Raw genomic sequence first — 24,676 nt, forward strand, 5'->3', positions numbered from 1 at the left:
CTTCTCCCAACACCACTCAACTCTTCTGTTCACCTGTCTCTGAGCTATGACCTTCCTCAAACCACTGCTGTAATTCAATACTGCCTTCCTCTTCTCTGGGAAGTTCAGGAGGAGGGGGGGTCTCTACCATTCCTCCTCAGTCTCATCCCCCCTCAGTCCAGTCCCAGACACCAACTTTCTGGGAATCTGTCTTCTTCCTTTTATGTCTCTTTACCATGCTACATAGGGACGCGGGTAGCACTGTGGGTTAAACCACAGGGCCTAGGGCTTGCCGATCAGAAGGTCGGTGGTTCAAATCCCCACAACGGGTGAGCTCCCATTGCTCGCTCCCTGCTCCTGCCAACCTAGCAATTCGAAAGCGCGTCAAAGTGCAAGCAGATAAATAGGTACTGCTCTGGTGGGAAGGTAAACGCCGTTTCCGTGTGCTGCTCTGGTTTGCCAGAAGCAGCTTAGTCATGCTGGCCACATGACCCGGAAGCTGTACACCGGCTCCCTCGGCCAATAAAGCGAGATGAGCGCTACAATCCCAGAGTCGTCCGCGACTGGACCTAATGGTCAGGGTTCCCTTTACCTTTACCATCCTGCATGTTTCCTCCCTGCTTGGAAGTTCTAGGTAACGGAATGGTTTCTTTCTGACCTGTGAGCTCACCTGCTTGCACATGCCCGGGGAAACAGGTATCATTCCACTTCATTACTCTTAGGCTCCTTATTCATCATCATGACACACAGCATAGCACAGGCGCCAGGCAAGAACGCTTCCAGCCTCATGTTCCTTGGCAACCGCTGTGAGGCTCTTGGCTCAGAACTGCAGCGTCAGCTGCTACTTATCATTGCAGGGTAGCAACGCGAGCCGCTGGCACAGGTACCTGTTGAATTGGCCGGAGATTACCCATTTTACGTCACAGCCCAAAGCCAGGCTTTGCCGAGTGGCAGGGCTACATCCACAGGACACGCCAGCCGGGTGTCGAAGGTGGCAGGGGGGCAGGCAAATTGCTGTACCCACCTGGAGCCTGTTCGGGGGTTTTCTGTAGGCTGCCTCCAGTGGGAATCCCACCAGTGCTACTTCCACCTGCCTGGATTTTTTGGGTGGGTGGAGCACCACAACACAAAGATGCTCCAACCCTAGAGACAAATTCCCACTCAGCAACACTTGCAATAAGTCTTCCACCTTTATGTGTTGGCGCAAAGGACACTGAGGTCCAGCCCCGAGGGCCTTCTGGCAGTTCCCTCCCTGCGAGAAGTGAGGTGACAGGGAACCAGGCAGAGGGCCTTCTCGGTAGTGGCACCCGCCCTATGGAACGGCCTCCCACCAGATGTCAAGGAAATAAACAACTACCTGACTTTTAGAAGACATCTGAAGGCAGCCTTGCTTAGGGAAGTTTTTAATGTTTGATGTTTTATCGTGTTTTTAATATTCTGTTGGGAGCCGCCCGGAGCGGCTGGGGAAACCGAGCCAGGTGGGCGGGGTATAAATAATAAATTATAATTAATTATTATAAAGGGGAGTTGCTAATATGGTGCCCTGAGTGAGGACAACATTTGGCACTCCCACCCACAACCACACTAAATATTTCTTATTTTCACAAAAAATTCCTTTTGGTACAGTTGCTGTTTAAATGAATCTTCTCAGTAGTTAACTGTATAAATATGGGAATTATTATTATTATTATTATTATTATTATTATTATTATTATTATTATTATTATTATTATTTGTGCTCCCTCGGCTCAGCAGCCTGCCCGCACTGCCCTAAATACAGTGCTATAATGACTTTGTGAGGGACTCCCTCATAGAGGGTCTGTGTATTAATTCATTCTCTTCAAAATGTGGTGAGCCAGTCCTGTTGAATTTTGAAAGGGCTTTCCTGCTCATTCTGCTGAGTGGGAGCTCCCCCAATGTCCCGGCCTACCTGTGTCCCAAATATGGTTTCGGATTATTTTAGTGATTTTTGGTGCTCTTAGACATCCTACCAGTGTGGTAAGCCAGTGTGAGAGCCAGTGTGGTGTAGTGGTTAAGAGCGGTAGACTCATAATCTGGGGAACCGGGTTCGTGTCTCCGCTCCTCCACATGCAGCTGCTGGGTGACCATGGGCTAGTCACACTTCTCTGAAGTCTCTCAGCCCCACTCACCTCACAGAGTGTTGGTTGTGGGGGAGGAAGGGAAAGGAGAATGTTAGCCGCTTTAAGACTCCTTCGGGTAGTGAAAAGCGGGATATCAAATCCAAACTCTCTTCTTCTTCTTCTTCTTCTTCTTCTGGCTTCCACTTCATTTGCGTCCGGTCATGTGAAGATTACTTTATCTACCTATCACCTATCTATCTATCTATCTATCTATCTATCTCTGCATCCGGCTATCTCAAGTTTTACATAGCTTGGCCTTTGCTTCCTGAGGAAACCACAGCCAAACCTGCCGCAAATTTAAAGTTCTCCAGAGTGCCGAAGCATCATAGAATTGTAGGGTTGGAAGGGACTCTGAGGGTCATCTAGTCCAACCCCCTGCAATGCAGGAATCTCAGCTAAACACCCGTGGCAGATGCCCCCCACCCTCAAGCGCTGCTTAAAAACCTCCAAAGAAGGAGAGTCCACAACCTCCCAAGGGAGACCGTTCCACTGTCAAACAGCTTCTACTACCAGAAAGTTCTTCCCGGAATCTCCTTCCTTGTAACTTGAAGCCATTGGTTCGAGTCCTACCCTCCAGAGCAGGAGAAAACAAGCCTGTTCTCGCTTCCACGTGACAGCCCTTAAGATATTTGAAGATAACTATCATATTTCCATATTAGAGTAGGACCACCACCTGTGTAGGGCGCATGACCAGTCTAAAGGTGTATGCAGCTGTACATAATTTCAGCATTGAGCCTTGCACTTGCTGTAATCTGGCCAGACACATGCATGTGGGTTGGAGAGAGGTGCACAAACCTTTTGCCTGAGTCCTCTGTTCCCTCACTGCACCTTCCCGCTTCCTTTCTTGATGCGCTGCAGCAAGCCACAGAACTCTGCAGATGAGTGTAGTTTCTCATTATGAGCAAATGGGGGTGGGGGAGAGAGACATGCTGTGGTTGCCATGTCAGAACACAGCATCTTAAACCACTGTCTAAAAACCTTTTTAAAGGGTCTGTCTCATTCTAAGGCTAATAATACAGTCTTACCTTGGATCCCGAACGCCTTGCGAGTCGAACGTTTTGGCTCCCGAATGCCACAAACCCAGAAGTGAGTGTTTGCAAACGTTCCATGGAACCTGAACGTCCCACGCGGCTTCTGATTGGCTGCAGGAGTTTCCTGCAGCCAATTGGAAGCCGCGCCTTGGTTTCCAAAGGTTTTGGAAGTCGAATGGACTTCCGGAGCAGATTCTGTTTGACTTAGAAGGTACCACTGTAACAACAGCAGCAGCAGCAGCAACAACAACAACAACAACAACAACATTATTTATACCTCGCTCATCTGGCTGGGTTTCCCCAGCCACTCTGGGAGGCTTACAACATATCTAAAAACATAATAAAACACAAGTCCTAAAAAACTTCCCTAAACAGGGCAGCCTTCAGATTAACAATAATAATTTATAACAATAGTAGTAACCAGGGAAGACTCCAGAAGGTGAACATTTGCCCAGGCCCTAAGACCAATAGAAACTCCATTGTCCTAACAGTCCTTTTCAAATTGCATAGGGAATACGGGAAGATCAGGTGTAGCCCCAGAGATTTCTCAGTTTGCCAGTAACCATTATTTTCCAGCCTGGATATAACCAGAGGCACTGTTAGTAGTTAAAATATTTAATATTAGTTATTTAAAATATTTGGGCTATGGGCCTATAGACAGAAGTTTACATCTATTCATATAAATTAGCACATGCATAGCTTATATAAATTTAAAAGAGTAGAATTTAAACTTCGCAGAAGCCAAGCCCACAAAATTCCCATTCAGGTCACCCCAGAGAAAGTCTTCCGTTAATTTTTCACCACACCCTAGATCAATTCTTTTTCAATTAATTCTCTCCTAATTAATTTCCTAATAGGTCCTGCTTCAGATCAGTTCCCCTTCAGCTACCTGCTGTCACCACCATATGAAATTAAATTAAAGCCATATGAAATTAATTTATTTTCCTCCAAATTAATATCTCACCAGCAACCCAGATCTCTCCCCCTCTCTTTCATATACACCTCATTCAATTATCCCCAAATGCATTAGCAATGCAGAACAACTTGATAAGCTTCAAAAAATATTTGTGCATTTTGCCCACCCCGGCAACAGCCCTCTAAACCATGGTCAATTGAAGGCTTTTGCGGTTAACCATAGTGCACTGAGAAAGGAGGAAGGGGTTGGTGTGCCCAAGCAAAAGGCTCATTCATATTTTGATATATTAAGACAATTTTCTGAATGCATTGATGTCTTCTCCTCTGGATCAATCATGAAGAAAATCTTGAAGCTTCCATGTACAGCAGAGAGTGGCCAAGAATGGAGATATCATTAACCTATCCCCCTTCTTTACTAAAGCAGTTTTCTCAATGCTTAAAATTGATTCTACTTCTTAATATTTCTAAGGAAATAAATGAGGGTGAGGTAAGTTGTGCAACTTCTGACCTCTTGGGTGCCCCATACAAAGCAAGTGAGTAACAGCATTCACAGATGAGCAGAGACTTTGATGGTTGGTTGTGAGAGTTCATGTGTGTGTTAGGGAGAGAAGTGTCAATTTTTGTTTCTCTCCATTTCTCATTTCCCCCCAATCTTAAATTCAGTTCTCCACACTCCTGTAGCAATTCACAATAAAAATAATAATCAACAAATCGTCCTGAAAATTCACCAGCATTTTAGGGTGAATTTCTCCTAGAATTCAAGGCTGGATCTGGACACATCAAAGAAGTGTTTCAGGAAAACACATTGTAAACTTTGTATGAGAAATCACGTTGGCAAAAGCGGAACTCCACAGCGCCATCTGGTGTCACAGTATTATAATGCATATACAACGCATATACAACACTTTTTCTTTACCAATCTAGCTGAGTCCCATCTTTGTATGCAATTCTGCCTAATATATACACACACTCTCTCTTTTGCAAAGCCATTTCCCCTAAAATAATGCATTTTTGTATGCTATTTTCATAAACATATGCATTTTAATGCACACTTTGCAACGATATATATGCATTTTTGCACATGTAGTCCGGCTGGAGAACTGCATTGCAAAATTCAGAGGAGCGTGAATTTCAGAGTTGATGTATTGTTTCAGAAAGTGTGCACCTGACAGATTCACCTTTCAATAGAAAATGGATTGGATTTCTCCCCCATCCCATGTGAGTGCCGGACACACAGAGGAAGGTCATTCCCATTTTGACTGATGGAAAAACCGAGGCTGTAAAGTAACAGTTTGCCCAAGGCCACCTTACCAGTCCTTGACAGAGATAGCATTTGAAAACAGGTCCTTCCCGTACTACCAGACATCGTGTACGCTCATGCTGGTGGGACATGCTGCGTTCTCCTAGCAATAGATTTCGCAGATTGAGGATGGGGGAAAACATGGATCTTCTTGCCATCGTGGTGGGGACATTTGGATCCCCTCTCTCGACCCACATATGAATAGGGGCAGGGGTTGTGATTCAGAAAGGCTGCTGGGTAGACCGAGTCCACTTTGTACCTGCACAGCTTAAGATCTCCCTTACATCACATTCCCTTTGTTCTTTGGTCTTGCCCCTTCGGCCTGAACCGTGGGTGGTCCAGCTGGACAAGGAGTGCAAAGCCATAAAGGCACGGAGTTCTCTGGGAAGGAGCTAACGTGGAATGAAGCCAGCCTGCTGGTGCCAGCAGCCCAGAGCTGTTAATCTGGGGAAAGGAGGGAGAAACTCAGCTTTCCCCCCGCTTTAGACCTTCGCAAGCAAGAGGAGCCTGCGTTGTCTCTTCTGTGTAACCGGTTGAGCATTGCCTCCCTCACCTTGAAGGTTCACTTCCTTTTCTTTTCTTTTTTTAAAAAAGTAATTTTTGTTTGATTTTACAAATATAAAATTATAACAATCCAAACTACATATCCATATTTAGAGATTCCTGCAAATCTCCGGACTTCCCACCTTCCCCTCCATGGGTCCTATTGTACACCTTCTCAGCTGCATATTATTCCACAATCCATATTTTATATCTATCCATATTGTCCATAATATTTGCTAAATTACAAGTGTTATTAGAATCCTGCTAATGTTTTCATCTGCTTACAGTGGTCTCCTAGATAAATTATACTCCTTGCCATTCTTTATTGAAGTTTTAATCTTCTTGGTTCCTGAGCTTTCCGGTCAGTTTTGCCATTTCGGCGTAGGCCAACAGCTTGGTTTGCCATTCCTCTCTGGTCGGGACTTTGTCTTCTTTCCATCTCTGGGCTGGTAGCATCCGTGTGGTTGTCGTCACATACATAACAAGTTCACTTCCAAGCAGTTTGCCACCTAGCAGCTAAGGTTTAGCAAAGTACAGATGAGCTGAAAATAGCCTTGCAAAAAAAAGTGCTTTGTTTTGATCTGCCATGTTTGAAAGCTACTGAAGCTGCTGACTTCAACCCAGCTTTCTGCATGGCTAGGCTCTGCGAGCAGCTTCCCCATGGGGAACTCAACCTCACAGCCAGATCTCTACCTGCCTCTCTCCTGACATCAGTCGAGGAACAGGTGGGCATGGTTTGGGGAATATGGCCTTGTGGAACATGTTGGGCCATGTGCCTGGTCAAATTTCTTTTTTAAAAGTTCATTTATTGCCTTTTTAACTCACCTTTTCTTCCAAGGAGTTCAAAGCGGTGTGCATAGTTCTCCTCCTCCCCATTTCCTCCTCACAACAACCTTGCGAGGTAGGTTAGGCCGAGAGACAATGATTGGCCCAGTGAGCTTCATGGCTGTGCGGGGATTCAAACCCTGGTCTCCCAGGTGCTAGCTCAGCACTCTAACCATTACGCCACACAGGCCGCAGGCTGGAGGTTCCCCACCTCTGCCCTAAACAGAGCTAGGCAAGAGACCTTGTAGAGGTGCCTGGCCTGATGTAAGGCCTCTCCCCATCTCCCTACCTCAGAGCATCTGGGCTTGGGGTCCAGGCAGAAGCTGCTGCTTTCAGGAGAGCGTGAAGACTCCTCTCTCTCCACAAGCTGAGCACTGTTTAACTGGACTGCCCAGCCTCAAAAGGGATTATCCTAGGCAGGCTTTTGGGTCTCGTTCAACAGAGGTCTGAAGTTTTAAACAGCCAATGGACGCAGCTGGTGCCCCACGAAAGCTAGCAGGGCTCCTGTTTTTCAACCTCCCTACCCTCGTTCATGCCATGCCCACGTCCCAGGGCAGGACTTGGTGTATGGATCAATGAGAGTCGAGAGTGCAAGAAGGATTCCTCTAGGACTTGGGCACCAGCTTCTTCTCTATCCAGCCTGTCTTGTCCTGAAAAGCAGGTGCCGGGAGAGTTGAGGGGAAGAAGCAGTGCTGAACTGCTACCCTAAGAGTTCTTCCCTCCACCTCCAAGTCCTGGAAGGGGACTGACGCATAGCTGTCAACCCTCCCTGTTGTTTCCCAATGCTATAATAAGGGAATTTCCTGCAAAAAAAGGAAAAGGTTGACAGCTATGGAACTGAGCTCTCATCCTTCTGGACTGCTGGCAAAGAAGGGGCTTTTCCTGCCCCTGTGGGTGGACTAAGCAAGGTTCTCTTCTATCCAATTAAAGTGGCAGCGTTGAGAGAGGGGCACGCCTGCCCTGCTTTCCCTTTCCAGTCTCCTGCCTGTAATCTCCATTTCTATCTTTCCTCCGTTCCTCCTTAGTCAGCCAGAGCCAAGCTGTCTCTTTAAGCAGATGGGTTAATGGGAAATGACATTTGCCCAGAGTTTGGCTCTCTGAATGCCCGCCATCTCTCCCTCCCTCCTTCCTTCTCTTTCTCTCTCTCTCTCCGAACTCCCTGGCTGTGTTTACACTTGGCTTCTCTGGCACCAGTGCGGATCCCTTTTGGGCTAGCTTTACAATCTCTGCCACTGCTGGCGCCAGGGGAAGAGGTGCCCGGGGAACAGAGGACACCCCCCCCTTCTCTTTCCTCCAGTCTCTCCTCCTGGTGCATTTTTGTGAGTGCTGAGCAAAACTTTGCCTAAAGTCAGGAGAGTAGCAACATATATCCTGTATATATTTGAATGTGATGGTGGTGGAAATGGGAGCGTGTAAGTTTCCGTGCGCTGCTCTGGTTCACCAGAAGCAGCTTAGTCATGTTGCCCACATGACCTGGAAGCTGTCTGCAGACAAACGCCAGCTCCCTTGGCCTATAGAGCAAGATGAGCTCCGCAACCCCAGAGTCGTCTGCGACTGGACCTAACGGTCAGGGGTACTTTTACCTTTTAAGTAACCACACCCTGAAGGTAGTGCAAAATCACACCCTCGTTCAAAAAAGGACAAGCAGAGAGAAGTGAATTTTGGAAGAGTAGGACATCTCTGTCCCTAGCCCCGCAGACCACAGTGCATTCGAGAGGCTACAGGGGAAATTCAACTGCCTTGTGCACCTTCACAATTCTCTCTCTCTCTTTTTTTTTTCCATAAAATTTATTAGAGTTTTCAAAAAAGGAATTTCAAAAAAGAAAATTAAAAAATATGCAACATATAACAACAAACAACTACATACAATACAAAATACATAAGAAAAAATAAAAAAAATAAAAAAAATACATCGAAATATAAAAACAAAGTTATCACCATTTACTAAACTTATTCAAATCCTTCATATGGACTTCCTCACACCCTCTCTTCAGCGTTCATTTCAAATATACTATAGTAACTTTATAACCACTTTAAATCTTCTTTAAAACTTATCTATCTCATTATCGAATCTTACTCATCTTAATCTAATTTTAATAATACAAAACCTTAATTCCAAATTCTACCTACATACATCCTATTTTAACATTAACCTTTTATTGCTATCACCCATCTTTCCATCTGTTCCGTTCAAATCTCTATCTTTTCACGTTTTTTTAGATAGTCCTTAAATTTCCTCCAGTCTTCCTGCACCTTTTCCTCCCTCTGGTCACGGAGCTTCGCTGTCAGTTCTGCGAGTTCCATGTATTCAATCAGCTTAATCTGCCAATCTTCCACCGTTGGTAAATCCTCCGTTTTCCAATTTTTGGCAATCAAAATTCTGGCTGCTGTTGTGGCATACATAAAAAGGATTCGGTCTTTACTGGGTATCTCATGGTTGGTCATACCCAGCAGAAAGGCCTCTGGTTTCTTAGAAAAGGTGATTTTCAACACCCTCTTAAGTTCATTGTAAATTTTCTCCCAGAAGTCCTTAACCTTTGGGCACGTCCACCACATGTGATAGAAGGTACCTTCCACCTGTTTACATTTCCAACATTGGTTACTCACATTGTGGTACATCTTTGCTAATTTAACTGGTGTTAAATACCATCTATAAATCATTTTCATCACATTCTCTCTTAATACATTACATGCAGTAAACTGGGTACCTTCCCTCCATAGCCTTTCCCAATCCTCCATCATTATATTATGTCCCACATCTTTAGCCCAATCTATCATAACAGATTTAACCATTTCATCTTTCGTGTGCCACTCCAACAACAGTTTGTACATTCTAGAAAGTATTTTTGTATTTGGTTCTATTAGTTCAGTTTCCAACTTAGGCTTCTCCATTTGAAAGCCTTGTTTTTTGTCTTGTTTAAAGACCTCATTAATCTGATAATACTGCAGCCAATCAGTCACCCCTTCCTTCAACTGCTCATAACTTTTCAACTTAAAATTCTGGCCTTCTTGTTCCAATATATCCGAATATTTCAGCCATCTTGCAGACATGTTAGGTCTTTTATAAGCCTTAGCTTCCACTGGAGACAACCATCTAGAGACACCTTCACAATTCTCCATCACTTCCACTGTGACTGGTTTATACTATTACATCCACTTATAGCTTTCCTTTCATGTGTGTGTGGAGGGGGGCTCTCTCCACGGGGCAGTGCATTCAAAGAAAAGGAAGAAATCTGACATCTTTGCCAAGCATTCTGCAAGATTATGATCTTGTGTGCTGGATTTTAAATTCCATAGCATCAGAGTCAGTGCAATGGGACCGAAAGGCCATCTCAGTCCACTCCCTGTTATGAAGCAGGATTACACACACACACACACACACACACCATCTGCACTGTATTTTTAAAGCACTATGAGGCCACTTCATACAGTCGTGGCTCCCCCAAAGAGTTATGGGAACTGCAGTTTGTTGAGGGTGCTGAGAGTTGTTAGGAGACCCCTATCCCCACTCCTGGAGCTGCAGTTTCCAGAGTGGTTTAACAACCAACCCCTCTTCCCAGGGAACCATAGTTCTGTGGGGGCATCAGGCTGCCTCAGTGGGACATATGGGGAACAGAGCTTGCCCCATCAGCTCTGCAGCAACAGGCCAGCCCCACCAGCCCTCCCTCCCCTCTGCCGCCACCTGGGGGGCAGCCATTCCACCAGGCTGGCTCAGTCGTAAGCAGGGCTCCTTCCATCAGCTTTGCTGAAAGCTGTGTTGAGCACCCCCTACCCTTGAAATGAGCCATTTGGTCAGTAGAAGAACAACTGTTTAGGAATCGGTGCCTGAGTTTGAGGTTTTCCTCCTCCCTCCGTGTACCTTTCCCCTTGTCTGTCTTTTTGTTTCAGACTTAATTGCAGTTGTTAACAGTCAGCAACAGGTTTTCCACACCCATCAGCCAATCCCCCATTCCCACCACCCTTCTGAGTAATACCCCTCCTCACTCTCTCACTATATTATAAGGGTCTGGTGACTTCTATTTCAGTGTATCTGAAGAAGTGTGCATGCACACGAAAGCTCATACCAAGAACAAACTCAGTTGGTCTCTAAGGTGCTACTGGAAGGATTTTTTAATTTTTTATTTTGTTTGTTTATTTAAGTCTGTGTGCAGGGACTGTCTTCTTCACATTGTAAGTCACTCTACATATAAGTGCCTTTTTGGCTGACTGGTGGGTTACAAATGCTCTAAGTATCTAAATAAGTTGGGATGCAGATTGAGAAATTCTAAATGTGGCGCTAGCAGTATGGACCCTGGGGGCTATTTCCTTACAGTGCTGCAAGCGAGCGGCACTGTGTCTGTTCTGAATTAGCCACCCCTGAAGCCTGTCTCCTGATTTAGCACCAGGGAATTTTATTGATGGGAAATCCATTTTATCCAGTTCTTTGTCTTTTAGCTGTAGCAACCCACAATAGTGAAAGTGGAAGGAGAGAGGATCTGTTTAGCTGGCCGCTGGCAAATTTCCAGACACTAAGGACTTTGTTAGGAGGTATCCCAGGCGCCTGCAACTTAGAATAGGGCTTGTCGTTGTCTTTTGCACTGGGCCTAGATTCCCCTGCTCCTTTCACCCCTTTTCAAATTTTTAAAAAAATTGCTCACAGCTGGTCTTGATGCAAACCACAGCACCCTAGTGTGCAAAGCAGAAACTAGGGTTGGTGGGAGTCATATAGTACGGTGGTTATAAGGTTGAACTAGGACTTGAGTGACCCGGGTTCAAATCCCTCACTTGGCCATGAAGCTCACTGGGTGAGTGTGGGCCAGTCGTAGCCTCTCAGACCAACCTACCTCACAAAGTTGTTGTGGGGATTAAAGTAGGAGGAGAATCGTCCATGCACACCCTTGAGCTCCTTGGAGAAGAGGACAAGATATAAATGCAACAAAAAGCCCCCAAATCTGGAGGGCACCAGGTTGGTGAAGGCAGCTCTGGAGAATGCCGCAGGGCTTCCCTGTTTCATGCCTGGAAGCTTGGGGCTCCGTTCTGGGTTAAGCTGACATTTGAGGCCTCCGTTGCACTTCCTCAGCCCCCTCCTTCCTTTGCGAGTCTCTCTGCGACGCACAAAAAGCCACATTTTTGACCCTGCAGCCCCAGAAGCCCGAGGGCCGCTGATATATAAACGGAGGCAGGAGGAGGAGGAGAAAAAGTCCCGCTCCCTAATTCTGGCCTTGGGATTTTCATCTCCCTCCCCCTTCTTCCTCTTCCTTAACAGGGTGGGTTGGTACTATTGCTGGCACTCGCTCAAAGCCATTGTGTTTTGTCCCAATGACTTCCTTGTCATGCCAGTTGGGCTTCCCGGAGCTGCCAGATTGATTGAGAGCAGAAAGCTGGGCTTGCCGAGAGACCGAAGGCAGTTGCAGGATCTCTCCCTGCAAGTGAGCACCAGCCCTGGCCAAACTGCCCTGCTCTGGGGGGTCTTCCTCTCTCAGTAGACGTTGGCAAGCTTATCCAGCACTGCAGAGCAACAGGGTTTTAAGGAATCACGGGCCGAGAGGAATTGGCCTAGGTTGTTTTAAATTTCCCACAGCACCTTGGGGAGGTGGCGGCTGGGTGACGGGAGTGAGCAGCGGTGAATCTCTTTAGTGCTAAATCGGAACAAACGACAATCCAGGGAAAGCCCGCTTGTTGTTCCAATTAAGCGCTAAACCACAGTTGCAGCAGTCGGCGCTGCAACTTTACGTTGCAGGTTCCATTTGCCCGTTCAATGTGTTCCCTTTGCAGCAGTTGTCCTGCATTGCTTTCAATACTGAGATTCCATCAAGGTGTCTGTTTTCTTAGCTAAAGATGTGCTTGGGGTGGGGAAGGCAGTTCATATGCTCCCTGCAGTTCCCAGTGAAATGGTACACTGTGTTGGGCTGGGCGATATGCCGCCCAAAACCGGTTTGAAGTCCATATCGTGAGATCAGTTTCATAATTTTTGACCTAGCAATATATTGCGAATCCTGATGTGTGTATATGTGTGCGTGCTCCGCAAAAATCACGACGTGGGGAAAAACCGTGAAGCCAGCCGATGCCTCTACAATAGCTTCATCCTTACTAGAGACATCGCAATATATCGGCGCATCGTGATGTTTAGCTGGCGGTGTTGAAAACCAGATATTGCCCAGTCGTAACTGTGTGTCCCGTTAATATTCCCGCATGATGGGATTCCAGGCATAGGCAATAGGGTAGCTAGCAGAGAATAGTGCAACAACAGCAGCTTTGCAAAGTTTGGAACAAAATTCCTTTTATTTAGAATCACAGAATTGGAAGGGACCACAAGAGTCATCTAGCCCAACCCTGTGCAATGCAGGGGACGTTTGCCCAAGGTGGGACTTGAACCCACGGCCCTGATATTAAGAGTCTCCTGCTCTACCGATTGAAGTATGTATGGGTGGAGAACTCAGCCAAGGGAAAGTGGTGAGAAAAAATGGTACGGAACAAGCCCATATTTTCAAGTAAAGCTCTTTTATGTTGCTTTTTAAAGTGTTTTTTTTTTTAAAGGTGTTTGAAAAGAACAGGAGCATTTGGTCTCATACCAAATCAGACCCCTTTCCCAACTAGGTCTGCCACTGACTCTCCAGGGATAATTCTCAGCCCTGCCCAAAGATGTCAGAATTCGAACCCAGGACGTTCTGCAATGCAGAGCACGTGCTCTGCTGCCACCAAACTATGAGCCTCTCCCTTGAAGACGGCCGTCACCAGACTGGGATCCTTTGATGTCGAAACGGACCCCGCGCCAAGACAAACTGTTTTATTAAGACAAATTGTTCTGCTATCGAGCTCTGGGACGTGACAGACAGGAAGCTCCCTTTGTCACACTTCTTTCGCACCCTTTCACATTTCTGTCACGCCCTTCCTCCAAGAAGGTTGTGTGTGTGCCTGTGTGGCAGTGTCACTCCTTTCAAGCTCAAAGCAGGCCTGTGGTTTAGGTGGAGAGATTTGAGTTAGGCTGGAAAAATGCAACGTCCCCAAGGTGAGCCAGGTGGACATTTGAACCGGTCTCTTTCCCCTGTAACCCTCTAAGGGCTCGTCCATATTTTCTCTGGTTGTCTGCTTGCCCAGTGAAAAGGGGCCCCCGAATTTCAAGGAGGGGACTGGGGCCCCCTCAATGTTCTGCGGTGACATGCATACATGATACAAGCATGTCACGTGCCAGTGTGGTGTAGTGGTTAAGAGTGGTAGACTCGTAATCTGGTGAACCAGGTTCGCATCCCCACTCCTCCACATGCAGCTGCTGGGTGACCTTGGGCTAGTCAAGTCACACTTCTTTGAAGTCTCTCAGCCCCACTCACCTTGTTGTGGGGGAGGAAGGGAAAGGAGAATGTTAGCCGCTTTGAGACTCCTTCGGGTAGTGAAAAGTGGGATATCAAATCCAAACTCTTCTTCTTCTTCATGCGTGCTGCGCAGCCTGCTGGTGCCATGCCCGCAAGCCATGCGGCATGCGCACCCAGACGTTGTGCATCACATGCGAGGGACGTGAACACATCATGCAATGTGCTGCTGTCATAAGTGCACTTCATGTGGCGCCGGCCCCCTCAATCGCAGCGGTCAAGCCAGTGCGCTTGGCTCCAATTGAGCGCTAAAGAACGGTTCTCCCCCGGGGAAAAGCGGTGGGAGAAGTGGAAGCATGAATAACAACAACAACAACAACAACGATGGGGGTGGAGACGCTCCTTCAGGTATACTGGGCCGAGGCCGTTTAGGGGCTTTAAAGGTCAGCACCAACACTTTGAATTGTGCTCGGAAACGTACTGGGAGCCAATGTAGGTCTTTCAGGACCGGTGTTGTATGGTCCTGGCGGTGACTCACAGTCACTAGTCTAGCTGCCGCATTCTGGATTAATTGTAGTTTCCTCCAGGTCATATGGGCGGGGTGGAGGGGTTGCAGGGATTTTTTAGGAAGTCATTAACTTACACCAGGCATCCTTTTGGGAAGACCCAGTTTTCTGAGTGCATGTTCTAGAAGTTGAGCAATAGGGGCAGTACAAGATTCCTTTTGGTGTACCGACCTCCCCACTGCACCAAGGATTCCTTGCCCGAGCTGCTTCAGGTCGTAGTGGATGTTCTCCTAGAGGCACCTAATTTGGTTGTCCTAGGGTTGTGGTGCTCATCTTGCTTTCAGGCTGAAGGAGCTGGTGTTTGCCCACAGACAGTTTTCTGGGTCATGTGGCCAGCATGACTAAACCGCTACTGGGTCACGGAGGACCGTGACGAGTGCCAGAGCGCACGGAAATACTATTTACCTTCCTGCCGTGGCGGTACCTATTTATCTACTTGCACTGACATGCTTTCGAACTGCTAGGTTGGCAGGAGCTGGGATGGAGTTCACCCCTTTGCGGGGATTCGAACCGCAGACCTTCGAATCAGCAAGCCCAAGAGGCTCGGTGGTTTAGACTACAGCGCCACCTGCATCCAGCATCTGAACACTACACTTCTGTTGATGCAGCCTAGAATAGCATTAGCGCTTTTTTTGCTGCTGCTACTACTGCGTCATACTGTTGACTTGTGCTCAGATTCTGGTTAACTAAGACCCCAAGATCCTTTCCACATGTACTACAGCCGTACCTCGGAAGTCGAACGAAATGCGTTCCGGAAGTCTGTTCCAAAACGTTCGGAAAACCAAGGCGCAGCTTCCGATTGCCTGCAGGAAGCTCCTGCAGCCAATCAGAAGCCGTGGAAGCCACGGCGGACATTCGGGTTCCAAAGAACATTCGCAAACCGGAACACTCACTTCTGGGTTTGCGGCGTTTGGGAGCCAAAAAGTTCGACTCACAAGGCATTCGGGATCCAAGGTATGGCTGTACTACTAATTGTGGTGCAAACGGATTTGGACACCCCCCTCCCCCCCCCAAAAAAAATCCCAAAATGCACTTCAGAGGGCTGTACCTATGCTCCCCTGCCAGATGTAGGAAGCAGCAGTTGTAGCACTGAGAGATATGCTGGGCAGATGTGTGGTAAAATTGTGCCCTACAGGTACTCTCTCTTACACACACACACACAGAGTCAGGATATAAGAGAGCAGATTACTAAGCGCTGGCAGGAGCAGGAGGGAAAGTTGCCGCTTGCAAATGATTCATGGATTGAGTCAGGACAGGTGAGAGACGCCTGCTACTCACTCAGCTTCCTTTTCTTACCCATTCATTGTTGGGGGGCTAGGCTGGCTGGATGTGGCGTCCCTGCGGGAAGCCGGAAAGCATGCATGCTTCATCTGATGACTCGTGTACCTTCTATCTGGGAGGCAAAATATTTCCCGCACAAATCACATCTCTCGCGCACAAAGGGCACGATGATTCACAGAGGCAGCCTCCTTATGTCAAGAGGTGTCTTGGCAAAGCTCGCCCGAGCCGTGCCAGGCGCGATCTGGATGAATCCAAGGGCATGGGCTCCGTGGCTTCCCTGCCCTTCTTATGTTCTGAAACATTCAAAAACCGAGGCGCAAAGGGCGGTTTGCAAATCCAAATAGGGAAAAAAATTGAGAAAAATACAGTGGTACCTCAGCGGAAGCCGTTCGACTTCTGAGGCGCGTTCGAAAACGGGAGCATTTACTTCCAGGTTTTCGGCATTCGGCAACCGAAACGCTTGTCAACGGAGACGTTCAGAAACCTAGGTACCGCTGTACAAGGCAGAGCCCCAAATACCAGTGCATATTTTTGGCCCATACGTAGCGCACTAAAATGCTAATTCTACATCCAAACTGCCTTTTACCTGTGCACCCTCATGCATCAGTCCATACCCTCTCTAGTTCATGCACACCCATCCATAGCTTTTGTGCTTAGTGTTTTCCTCCCGCCTGCCACTGTGAAATGTTCCCTTGGCGCGGTTTTGTTTTGGGTTTTTTTGCTTTCTTTCCTCTGTCTAGCATGAGAGGCGCCTTGCCCACAACATTGGAAAAAATACAGCTGTGTTTTTAGAGTGCGGTGGAACGCACACCCCAGCTGCCTCTGTGCCAGGATAGAAGTACAGTAATATTTTGCCGGAACGGAAGAAGCCTCTCCTCACAGAGGATCAGCTACTTCGACAGGCTTGCCGATGCCGCTGTAGTTTCATGTCTGATCAAATTTGATATGAGTTGAAAGATTGGAGTGGGCAACCTCCGTCCCATGGGCCAAATACAGCCCTCCAAGATGTCTCCCTCTGGCACTTCAGGACTCTCCCCAACAGCCTCCCCTCAGTTACATCTCTTACCATTCCTGCTTCTTACCCTCCGTGAATGTTTTTTTTTTTTTTTTTTTTTGCCTGACTGGAATGTGGGTTGCTTTTAGAGCTGATGTGCTTTTAATTTTGCGTTAAGGGTTAATTTTTTTTTACTTCCGTTACAAACCACCTGGAGCTTTACCAAAGATCAGGAGGGATTAAAATGTTCTTTTAAAAAAAAATGCGGGGAGGAAGGAAGAGCAGGCAAAGCGCGCTGTTCCGAATGGAGGCGGTTTGGAGGTCAAGTTGCAGGTGCGAAGTGGTATTTAATTTCCAAAATAAGAGGTGCTGAGTTTCAACTTGCTTGGAAGTTCAGCTTTCTGAGCTGGGTGCTCTTTCCTGGAAACACCAGTCGCGGATCAGCAAGGAGGGAAAAGGCACCCTGCACGTGCCCAAAAGCACTTTCGTCTCTCTCAAAATGTGAACTGAGGTTGAATAGACCTAGCATTAAAAAAAAACAACACCAAGATTTTGTTGTGATGAGGAGTTGCCCAAACTAAGCCCCAGTGACCAGGTGTCTGGAGAAACCATTTTAACTTCTGGCTTTGCCTAAACTCTAATATCCCTAGTGCTACAAGACTGTCACAAGAGTGCCTGGTCTAAAATTGTCTATCAAAAACTGCACTCTTGTGAAAACAAAATAAAATAAAAAATTCCTTCCAGTAGCACCTTAGAGACCAACTAATTTGTTCTTGGTATGAGCTTTCGTGTGCATGCACACTTCTTCAGATACACTGAAACAGAAGTCACCAGACTCTTAAATATAGTGAGGGAGTGGGCAGGGGTATTACTCAGAAGGGTGGTGGGAATGGGTGATGGGCTGATAGGTGTGGAAAACCTGTTGACGACTCTTAATGACTGCAAACACCTATCAGCTGATCACCCATTCCCAGCACCCTTCTGAGTAATACCCCTCCCCACTCCCTCACTATATTTAAGGGTCTGGTGACTTCCGTTTCAGTGTATCTGAAGAATTGTGCATGCACACGAAAGCTCATACCAAGAACAAACTTAGTTGGTCTCTAAGGTGCTACTGGAAGGAATTTTTTATTTTGTTTTGACTATGGCAGACCAACACGGCTACCTACCTGCACTCTTGTGGTTTGTCCCCACAACAGCTACTCACCGTGGGTTATAGTAAAACAAACAGTCTAATTTGTCAACACCTAAATGATATTGAGCGTCAGAACAACTTGGCCACAATAAGGAAATGTTGCTCATGGTAAAAAGGCTCATCTCACTTTGATTCCCTGGCACCCTATCTGTATAACCTAGCAACTCCAAAATATAGATGCGCTTTTACCCTTGCAAGATTGAATGTATTGCCCTCAGCTGTACTTGAGGGATGATTCCAACAGATTCCAAATGAAAAACGCTTATGCCCTCCTGGCTTGCACTCTTTATAAAGACCTGAGGAACGAGATTATCACCCCTCTTTTGTTGTCGATTTTGGGTCGCTCAACCACTGCCACAGTGTCTTTTCTCCTGGCAGCTCAAGAGGAGCAGATGACTGCAAAGGTTGCAAGGTTCTTAGCTGGGGCAATCAGAATAAGGTCCACTATTTGACTGCTGATTCAGGACCCTAAAATGTGTTTTATATAATCGGCTTTTTATTTTGTTCTGTGTATACTGCAATGTTCTTTTGTTGCTATGGCCGATGGCTGACGCAAATCAAGTTTCATTCATTCATTCAACCATTTTATGACTCTCCCTAGTTCAGCCACAGCACTCTGGAAAAAGACAAACTTCTGCATCATGGACTGCCTTTCCTTGCAGGTTTTTAAAGCAGAGGCTGAAGGGCCATGCGGCAGGGATGTTATTTTCCATTTAATATTATACATTAACATCACCATTATCCACTTTACCTCCCTGGCTCTCTAGAGTTTATCAACTTCCTTCCCCTCCTGCCTCATAGCTTTCGAAATGGACCTTTACATCATTGCTTTTTGTACGTTTTCCAGTTCTAATTACACTCATTACAGGACGGCTCAAAATTTATATGAATATAGAAAGATAGAAAATTTCTCATTACAAGTTTTCAGACGCCCCTGCTAGTGATGTTAATTGTTTACAATAATCTTTCAGATATCGTATAAATTTACTCCAATGCTTTTGGAATACTTGATCGTGCTGCTTTCAGATTTTTCCTGTCAGCTTCACCAGTCCCGCGAAGTCCATCATCTTCACCTGCCACTCTCCTTTCGTCGGTACTTTTTGTTGCTTTCATTTTGGGGGCTAAAATAATTCTTGCCGCCGTTGTTGCATACAGAAACAGTCTTTTATCTTCACTTGTTATCTCTTCACCCACTATACAGTCATACCTCTGGTTGCGTTCGCTGCGGGTTGCGTTCGGAACGGGTTACGAATGCGCCGAACCCGGAAGTACCAGAACGGGTTACTTCCAGGTTTGGCGCTTTGCGCATGCGCAGAAGTCCCAAATTGCGCTGCGCACATGTGCAGACGCAGCGCTTCAGGTTGTGCCCTGCTCATGTTGCGAACGGGGCTCCGGAACGGATCCCGTTCGCAACCAGAGGTACCACTGTACCCAGTAAAAAGGCTTCTGGTTTTTTTTAACAAAAGTATTTTTTAAAAGTATTTTGCTAAAAAAAATACTTTTGTTAAAAAACCAACTCTACAATTCTATGATTTTGTGAAGTATTTTTCCCCAAGATGGGGAGTCCTTTCCGTGAAAAGCATACCATCTCTTCCAAATTACATTGCAGCCATGGTTTCTGAGGAAGTGCTCCCCTTCCACCGACTCTCATTCAACATTATCATCCTCATCATTATTTATTTTCCCTCTATTCAGGCTGCTCACTGGAGCTCCTCGCGATGCGGCTACAGAGATGGAGAACGCCACGAGGATGGGCGCCATGTATGCTTGCCCTCTGACAGCGGCCACTGATGATTGCGAGAGGGTGGACATCAAGGTGAAAAGTACGTGGGCATGTGCAAGGGAGAGCCCCCCAGCTAGGGCGGGTCACAAAGTTTTGTGAAGGGCGGAGAGACTGGGCTGGAGATCGCATGGCACATCCGCAACCTGTTAGACTGCAGAGTGAGGTGTTTTCTAGAGGGCTCAGCACCCGCAGGAAAGACAGCGCAAACTCTTCTATCTATAATCGCGGAGTGCCTTCATTAGGAGAAGGACCAACCCAAATGCCGCAGAACTGTGGCAAGCTTTTGATTCTCCATCAGGTGAAATGTTCTGGGATGGGGAGACAAGGAAAAGTTTAAAAGGGGGGGAGGACAGGGGAAAGTACAGAAATTAGACCGGATGTTGTAGCCGTGAGATCAGCTTGTAGACTCAGTTCCAAGATGGACTTTACAGACTGGCTATACAGAATGAGTGGATCTGGCTGGTGCAGTAGGCAAAAAGGGTAAATTGTATCATATTAGGTAGTGTTTTGAGAGATGCAACTGGTGGCATTGTAACCTACACTGGGATTTTAGAGTGAAATATGAGTAATAAATCTGATAAAATGAAGATGATGATGATGGAGATATTTTTCAGCTACAGTCTTTCTTTTTTCTTACACAAAGTAGCCCCAAATGCTGTAGCCTTCCAACTTATGGAAGGCTTCTGTTCCCCATTTATAGCAAAGCATCTCAGGTACCTCACAGGGAAGTTGTGGAATAAAATGCAAAGCAAACAGCAGAACATTTATTATTATTATTATTATTATTATTATTATTATTATTACTGCAAATGAAGTGATAAACAGCAAGCCCTGATTATTCCTCTGTTGGTTCTTGATAGGTTTCCAGAGGAAACTTGCTTGAAGTTTCTTATCAATTATTAGGATATCTCTTTGCTCTGTAGCACCTACAGCTTTGATTACTAGTTTCAAACAAGATCCATTCATATGTGATTTTTTTTATCTTCCTTCTCTTCTCTTCTCTTCTATACTGCTTATATTCCAGAATGACTTCCAAGTGGTTTATAACAATTAAATAAATTCATAATTAAACTATACAATAGTATCTGTCTTTCTGCAGCTATGAAAACTGCACCCCCTTTTTTGTGTGAAGCTTAGGTCTGAAGAACTTGTAGCCCTTCAGATGCTGGACCACAGTTTCCATGTTGGCTGGGGAGGTTGGAATCCCTGCAGCATCTGGGTGGCTACAGATTCCCCACCTGTGCCTTAAAGGACCTGGCAATAATCCTTTGCACATTTATGGCTGCAGAAGTCCCATTCCACTCAATGGGACTTACTCCTGAGTAGGCATGCATAGGATTGCATGGCAGGGGTGTTTGGAACATGGCAGGATGGTGGATCATGTCCTAACTGCATTTCTTCCTCTTCCTTTGTTCATCCGTCCTTCCCACAGGTGACCCCCAGAATAATATTGTCGAAGACATGTGGTTGGGGGTGACAATAGCAAGCCAGAGAGCATCTTCTGGGAGAGTGATGGTGAGTAGTTTGTATTTATGGGGCAGGGAGCATTTCCATGGTAGGGATGGGGAACCCAGTACTGCCTGGATGTTGTTGAGTTTCTCTTTCTTTGGTGATCACTCATAGCCGAGTAAGATTGTCCTCCATAAACACGGTTTTAAAAGTGAGTCCGTAAGTGACTGTGGAGGCCAATTCTGATCCACACGTCCTTCCACAGTGGGGGCATAGGTTTCCGGGAAGGAGTTGATCATGGTGAAGGTTTGCCGAGCATGCCTTCCTCTTAGCACATTTCTCCCTTTTGTCCTGAGCTGAGCATCTTCAAATCCCATGACACCTTTGATAAAGGCTGTTCTCCAATTGGAGTGATTGCAGGCCAGTGTTTCCCAGTTGTCAGTGTTTATACTATATTTTTTAGATTTGCCTTGAGCGAGTCTTTAAACCTCTTTTGTTGACCACCAGCATCACGCTTTCCATTTTTAAGTTTGGAACAGAGTAGTTGCTTTGGAAGATGATAATCAGGCATCCGCACAACATGACCAGTCCAATGAAGCTGATCTTGAAGAATCATTGCTTTGACACTGGTAACCTTTGCTTCTTCCAGTACAATGGCATTAGTTCGCCTGTCTTCCTAGGTGGTATGCAAAATACCATTCATCTGTTAAAATGCTGTCAGGAAGGCATGCCCAGTCCAAGGTGGGTCAGAAGCTTATGGCAAAACTACATGTTACACTTGGCATAAGGTTGCCACCCCAAAATGGTCCACCAAGTCCAGTTCCTTTCCTCTCCCCTATTAAAATGAAGGATGATGGCACATCTACTGCATGAAATATTCTTCATATTGATTGTAAATTGCATTTTAAAAATATTGTATTATTTCATTGAATTGCGGTATACAACATAAATACAATGCTGCACAATATACATGAAATAAAAGATGCAACTATAATACAACTAAAATTAATACAGCAGCTAACTCAGTGCATTACAAATTCCACAAGAGGTGGGAAAATCAATAAGTGGTCCACCAAGACCCTCTGTAGTTTTCAAGTGGTCTGAGTGCGGGAGTTTGGGAACCAGTGGGTTGGAGCCCCTAAGAACCCCACTTTTCTTTCCTGCTCCTTCCCAAATATTGCAAGCAGGAAAAAGCTGCCACTATGCACATCCATAAGATCTTCAGAAACCTGCTACTAACTGGCCCCCAGTTTCCTGGTACATCTTAGATAACATCCTCAAAGCCTTTCGCATCCTTGAATCTCTCCCGGTAGCTATTTTGATCCTCTGCCACATCAGCAGCTTTAAATGGTTTAAAAACAAACATAAAAACCCCCACCAATCTCCACTGGCATTTGCTGAAATTCAAGAAATAGCTTTGGGCAGTGGCAGCCAGACGGCCAGGCACCTTGGAGATCAGAATGCAGGTGCCAGTTCTTTTTTTTTGCTTTATAAGAAAATGCCAGAAGTAATTCCTTTTCAGGTGGGTTTAAGTTTCTTGAGAAGCTTTCTACTTCTGTTCCATTCCTTTCCCTGGCTTATTGGACACGTTACTAGTTTTGTCATCCACTGTCTCCATTGTGGTCCCTTGCAGCTAATTTTATCCTGGGTTAGGCCAGGAATTTGTTTTCCTTGCCAATCACAAGTCCAGAATACTCAATGCAAGGAAGATTAAAGTTTCTTTGAGCATGTACTGAGCACTCTTGACAGCATCGTGGAATTAGGAAGCATCCAGCGAAGGGCTTAATTTGAGCACAGGGTTCAGCCAGAATTAGCCTGTTTGCAATACCAGCGGTCAGCCTGGTAACATATAGCAAGAGAAAGGAGAACCTTTAAGCATGCGCAGAGTGCCTATGCCTTGCTACTGAATAAGGACAGCCAGCTCAGGATGGGAGTTAGAAGTGATGGCCAGAGCCAGTCGACGGTCTGACTCCCTTAAAAGGTAGTTGAGCTGCGAATGATTATCAGACTTTGAAAAGCTGATATCATTGGATCAAGTTCATCAATTTGTTGAATTAATTAAATTAATGTCAAGGCTCCAGGGAATCCTATCCCTTCCTGGGCTTGCCAATCGTAAGGTCGGAGGTTCGAATCCCCGCGACGGGGTGAGCTCCCGTTGCTCTGTCTAGCTCCTGCCAACCTTGCAGTTCGAAAGCATGCCAGTGCAAGTAGATAAATAGGTACTGCTGCGGAGGGAAGGTAAACAGTGTTTCCGTGCGCTGCTCTGGTTTCGCAAGAAGCGGCTTAGTCATGCTGGCCACATGACCTGCAAAAACTATTTGCGGACAAACGTCGGCTCCCTCAGCCAGTAAAGCGAGATGAGCGCCGCAACCCCAGAATCGTTCGCAACTGGACTTAACTATCAGGGGTCCTTTACCTTTACCTTTATGTTTAGAAAGATTTTTCCTCCGAAAGCATTTTATATTAAAAATCCTATTTAAATCTTTCAAAATCTGATTTACATAAAAAAAAAAATCTAAATTAAAATCTAAATTTAAAAAAATTTAAATCCAAAACATCATTGATTTGTACCCACCCTGCTAACCCTCCCCCCCGTTTCTGTGCAAACTAAAGCCTTGTCTGCTTGACTTTGCTAGGCTTGTGCCCACCGGTACACCCGAGTCTTGTGGGCTGGCAATGAGGACCAGAGGCGCATGGTTGGGAAATGCTACGTCCACGGAAACAACCTGCAGCTTCAGGAGCAAGACGAGTGGCAGCATTTCCACAACGAGATGTGCAACACCCACAGCGACTCGGACATAACAGGCATGTGTCAGATGGGCATCAGCGGTGGCTTCACCGCCAACAGCATTTATTTCGGAGCCCCCGGTGCTTTCAACTGGCAAGGTTTGTAATATTGTTTTTTTTCTTCACTTCTCACTTCCTTCTGTGGCCCCCTGACCTCATGCTATAGCCCCCCATTTACACATTTTTCACCTGTGGCCCCTTGGAATATCCTGCCCCCCCCCACGGGTCCTTGTAGGTGGGGAACACTGAACTAGACTGTTTTTTGGACTACAGTTCCCATCATCCCTGACCACTGGTCCTGCTAGCTAGGGGTGATGGGAGTTGTAGTCCAAAAAACGTCTGGAGACACAGGTTTGGGAAACTCTGAACTAGAGATTTTTTTATTTTTTTAAATGAGAAGCAGACAAACTGAAATGGACAGAATCGCCCATCCCTAAATAAGCCCCGTCCAATCGCATCTCTCCCTTGTGGTCAATGACCGGTGTTAAATAAGCCCCATTAAATTCAGTGGGATTTACTTCTGGGTGGACACGGTCAGGAATGCAGCCTTACCTTGTAAAATAAATGATGAAATAAAAGTGGCCGCACAGAGCCCAGTTGG

At 46.1% G+C, this 24,676-nt stretch overlaps 1 protein-coding gene across 1 annotated transcript in view; it reads left to right on the forward strand.

The window, feature by feature from the left end:
* Nucleotides 1–24,676, forward strand: part of ITGA3 (integrin subunit alpha 3) — an 86,130-nt gene that overhangs the window by 23,424 nt on the left and 38,030 nt on the right. Inside the window, exons 2-4 of the mRNA XM_033169615.1 lie at nucleotides 19,752–19,879; nucleotides 21,272–21,354; nucleotides 23,925–24,174. Of these exons, the coding sequence (XP_033025506.1) occupies nucleotides 19,752–19,879; nucleotides 21,272–21,354; nucleotides 23,925–24,174 (461 nt within the window). The remainder of the gene's footprint in view (nucleotides 1–19,751; nucleotides 19,880–21,271; nucleotides 21,355–23,924; nucleotides 24,175–24,676) is intronic.

This window comes from Lacerta agilis, chromosome 14 (genome assembly GCF_009819535.1).
Source record: "Lacerta agilis isolate rLacAgi1 chromosome 14, rLacAgi1.pri, whole genome shotgun sequence".
NCBI classification, from domain to species: domain Eukaryota; kingdom Metazoa; phylum Chordata; class Lepidosauria; order Squamata; family Lacertidae; genus Lacerta; species Lacerta agilis.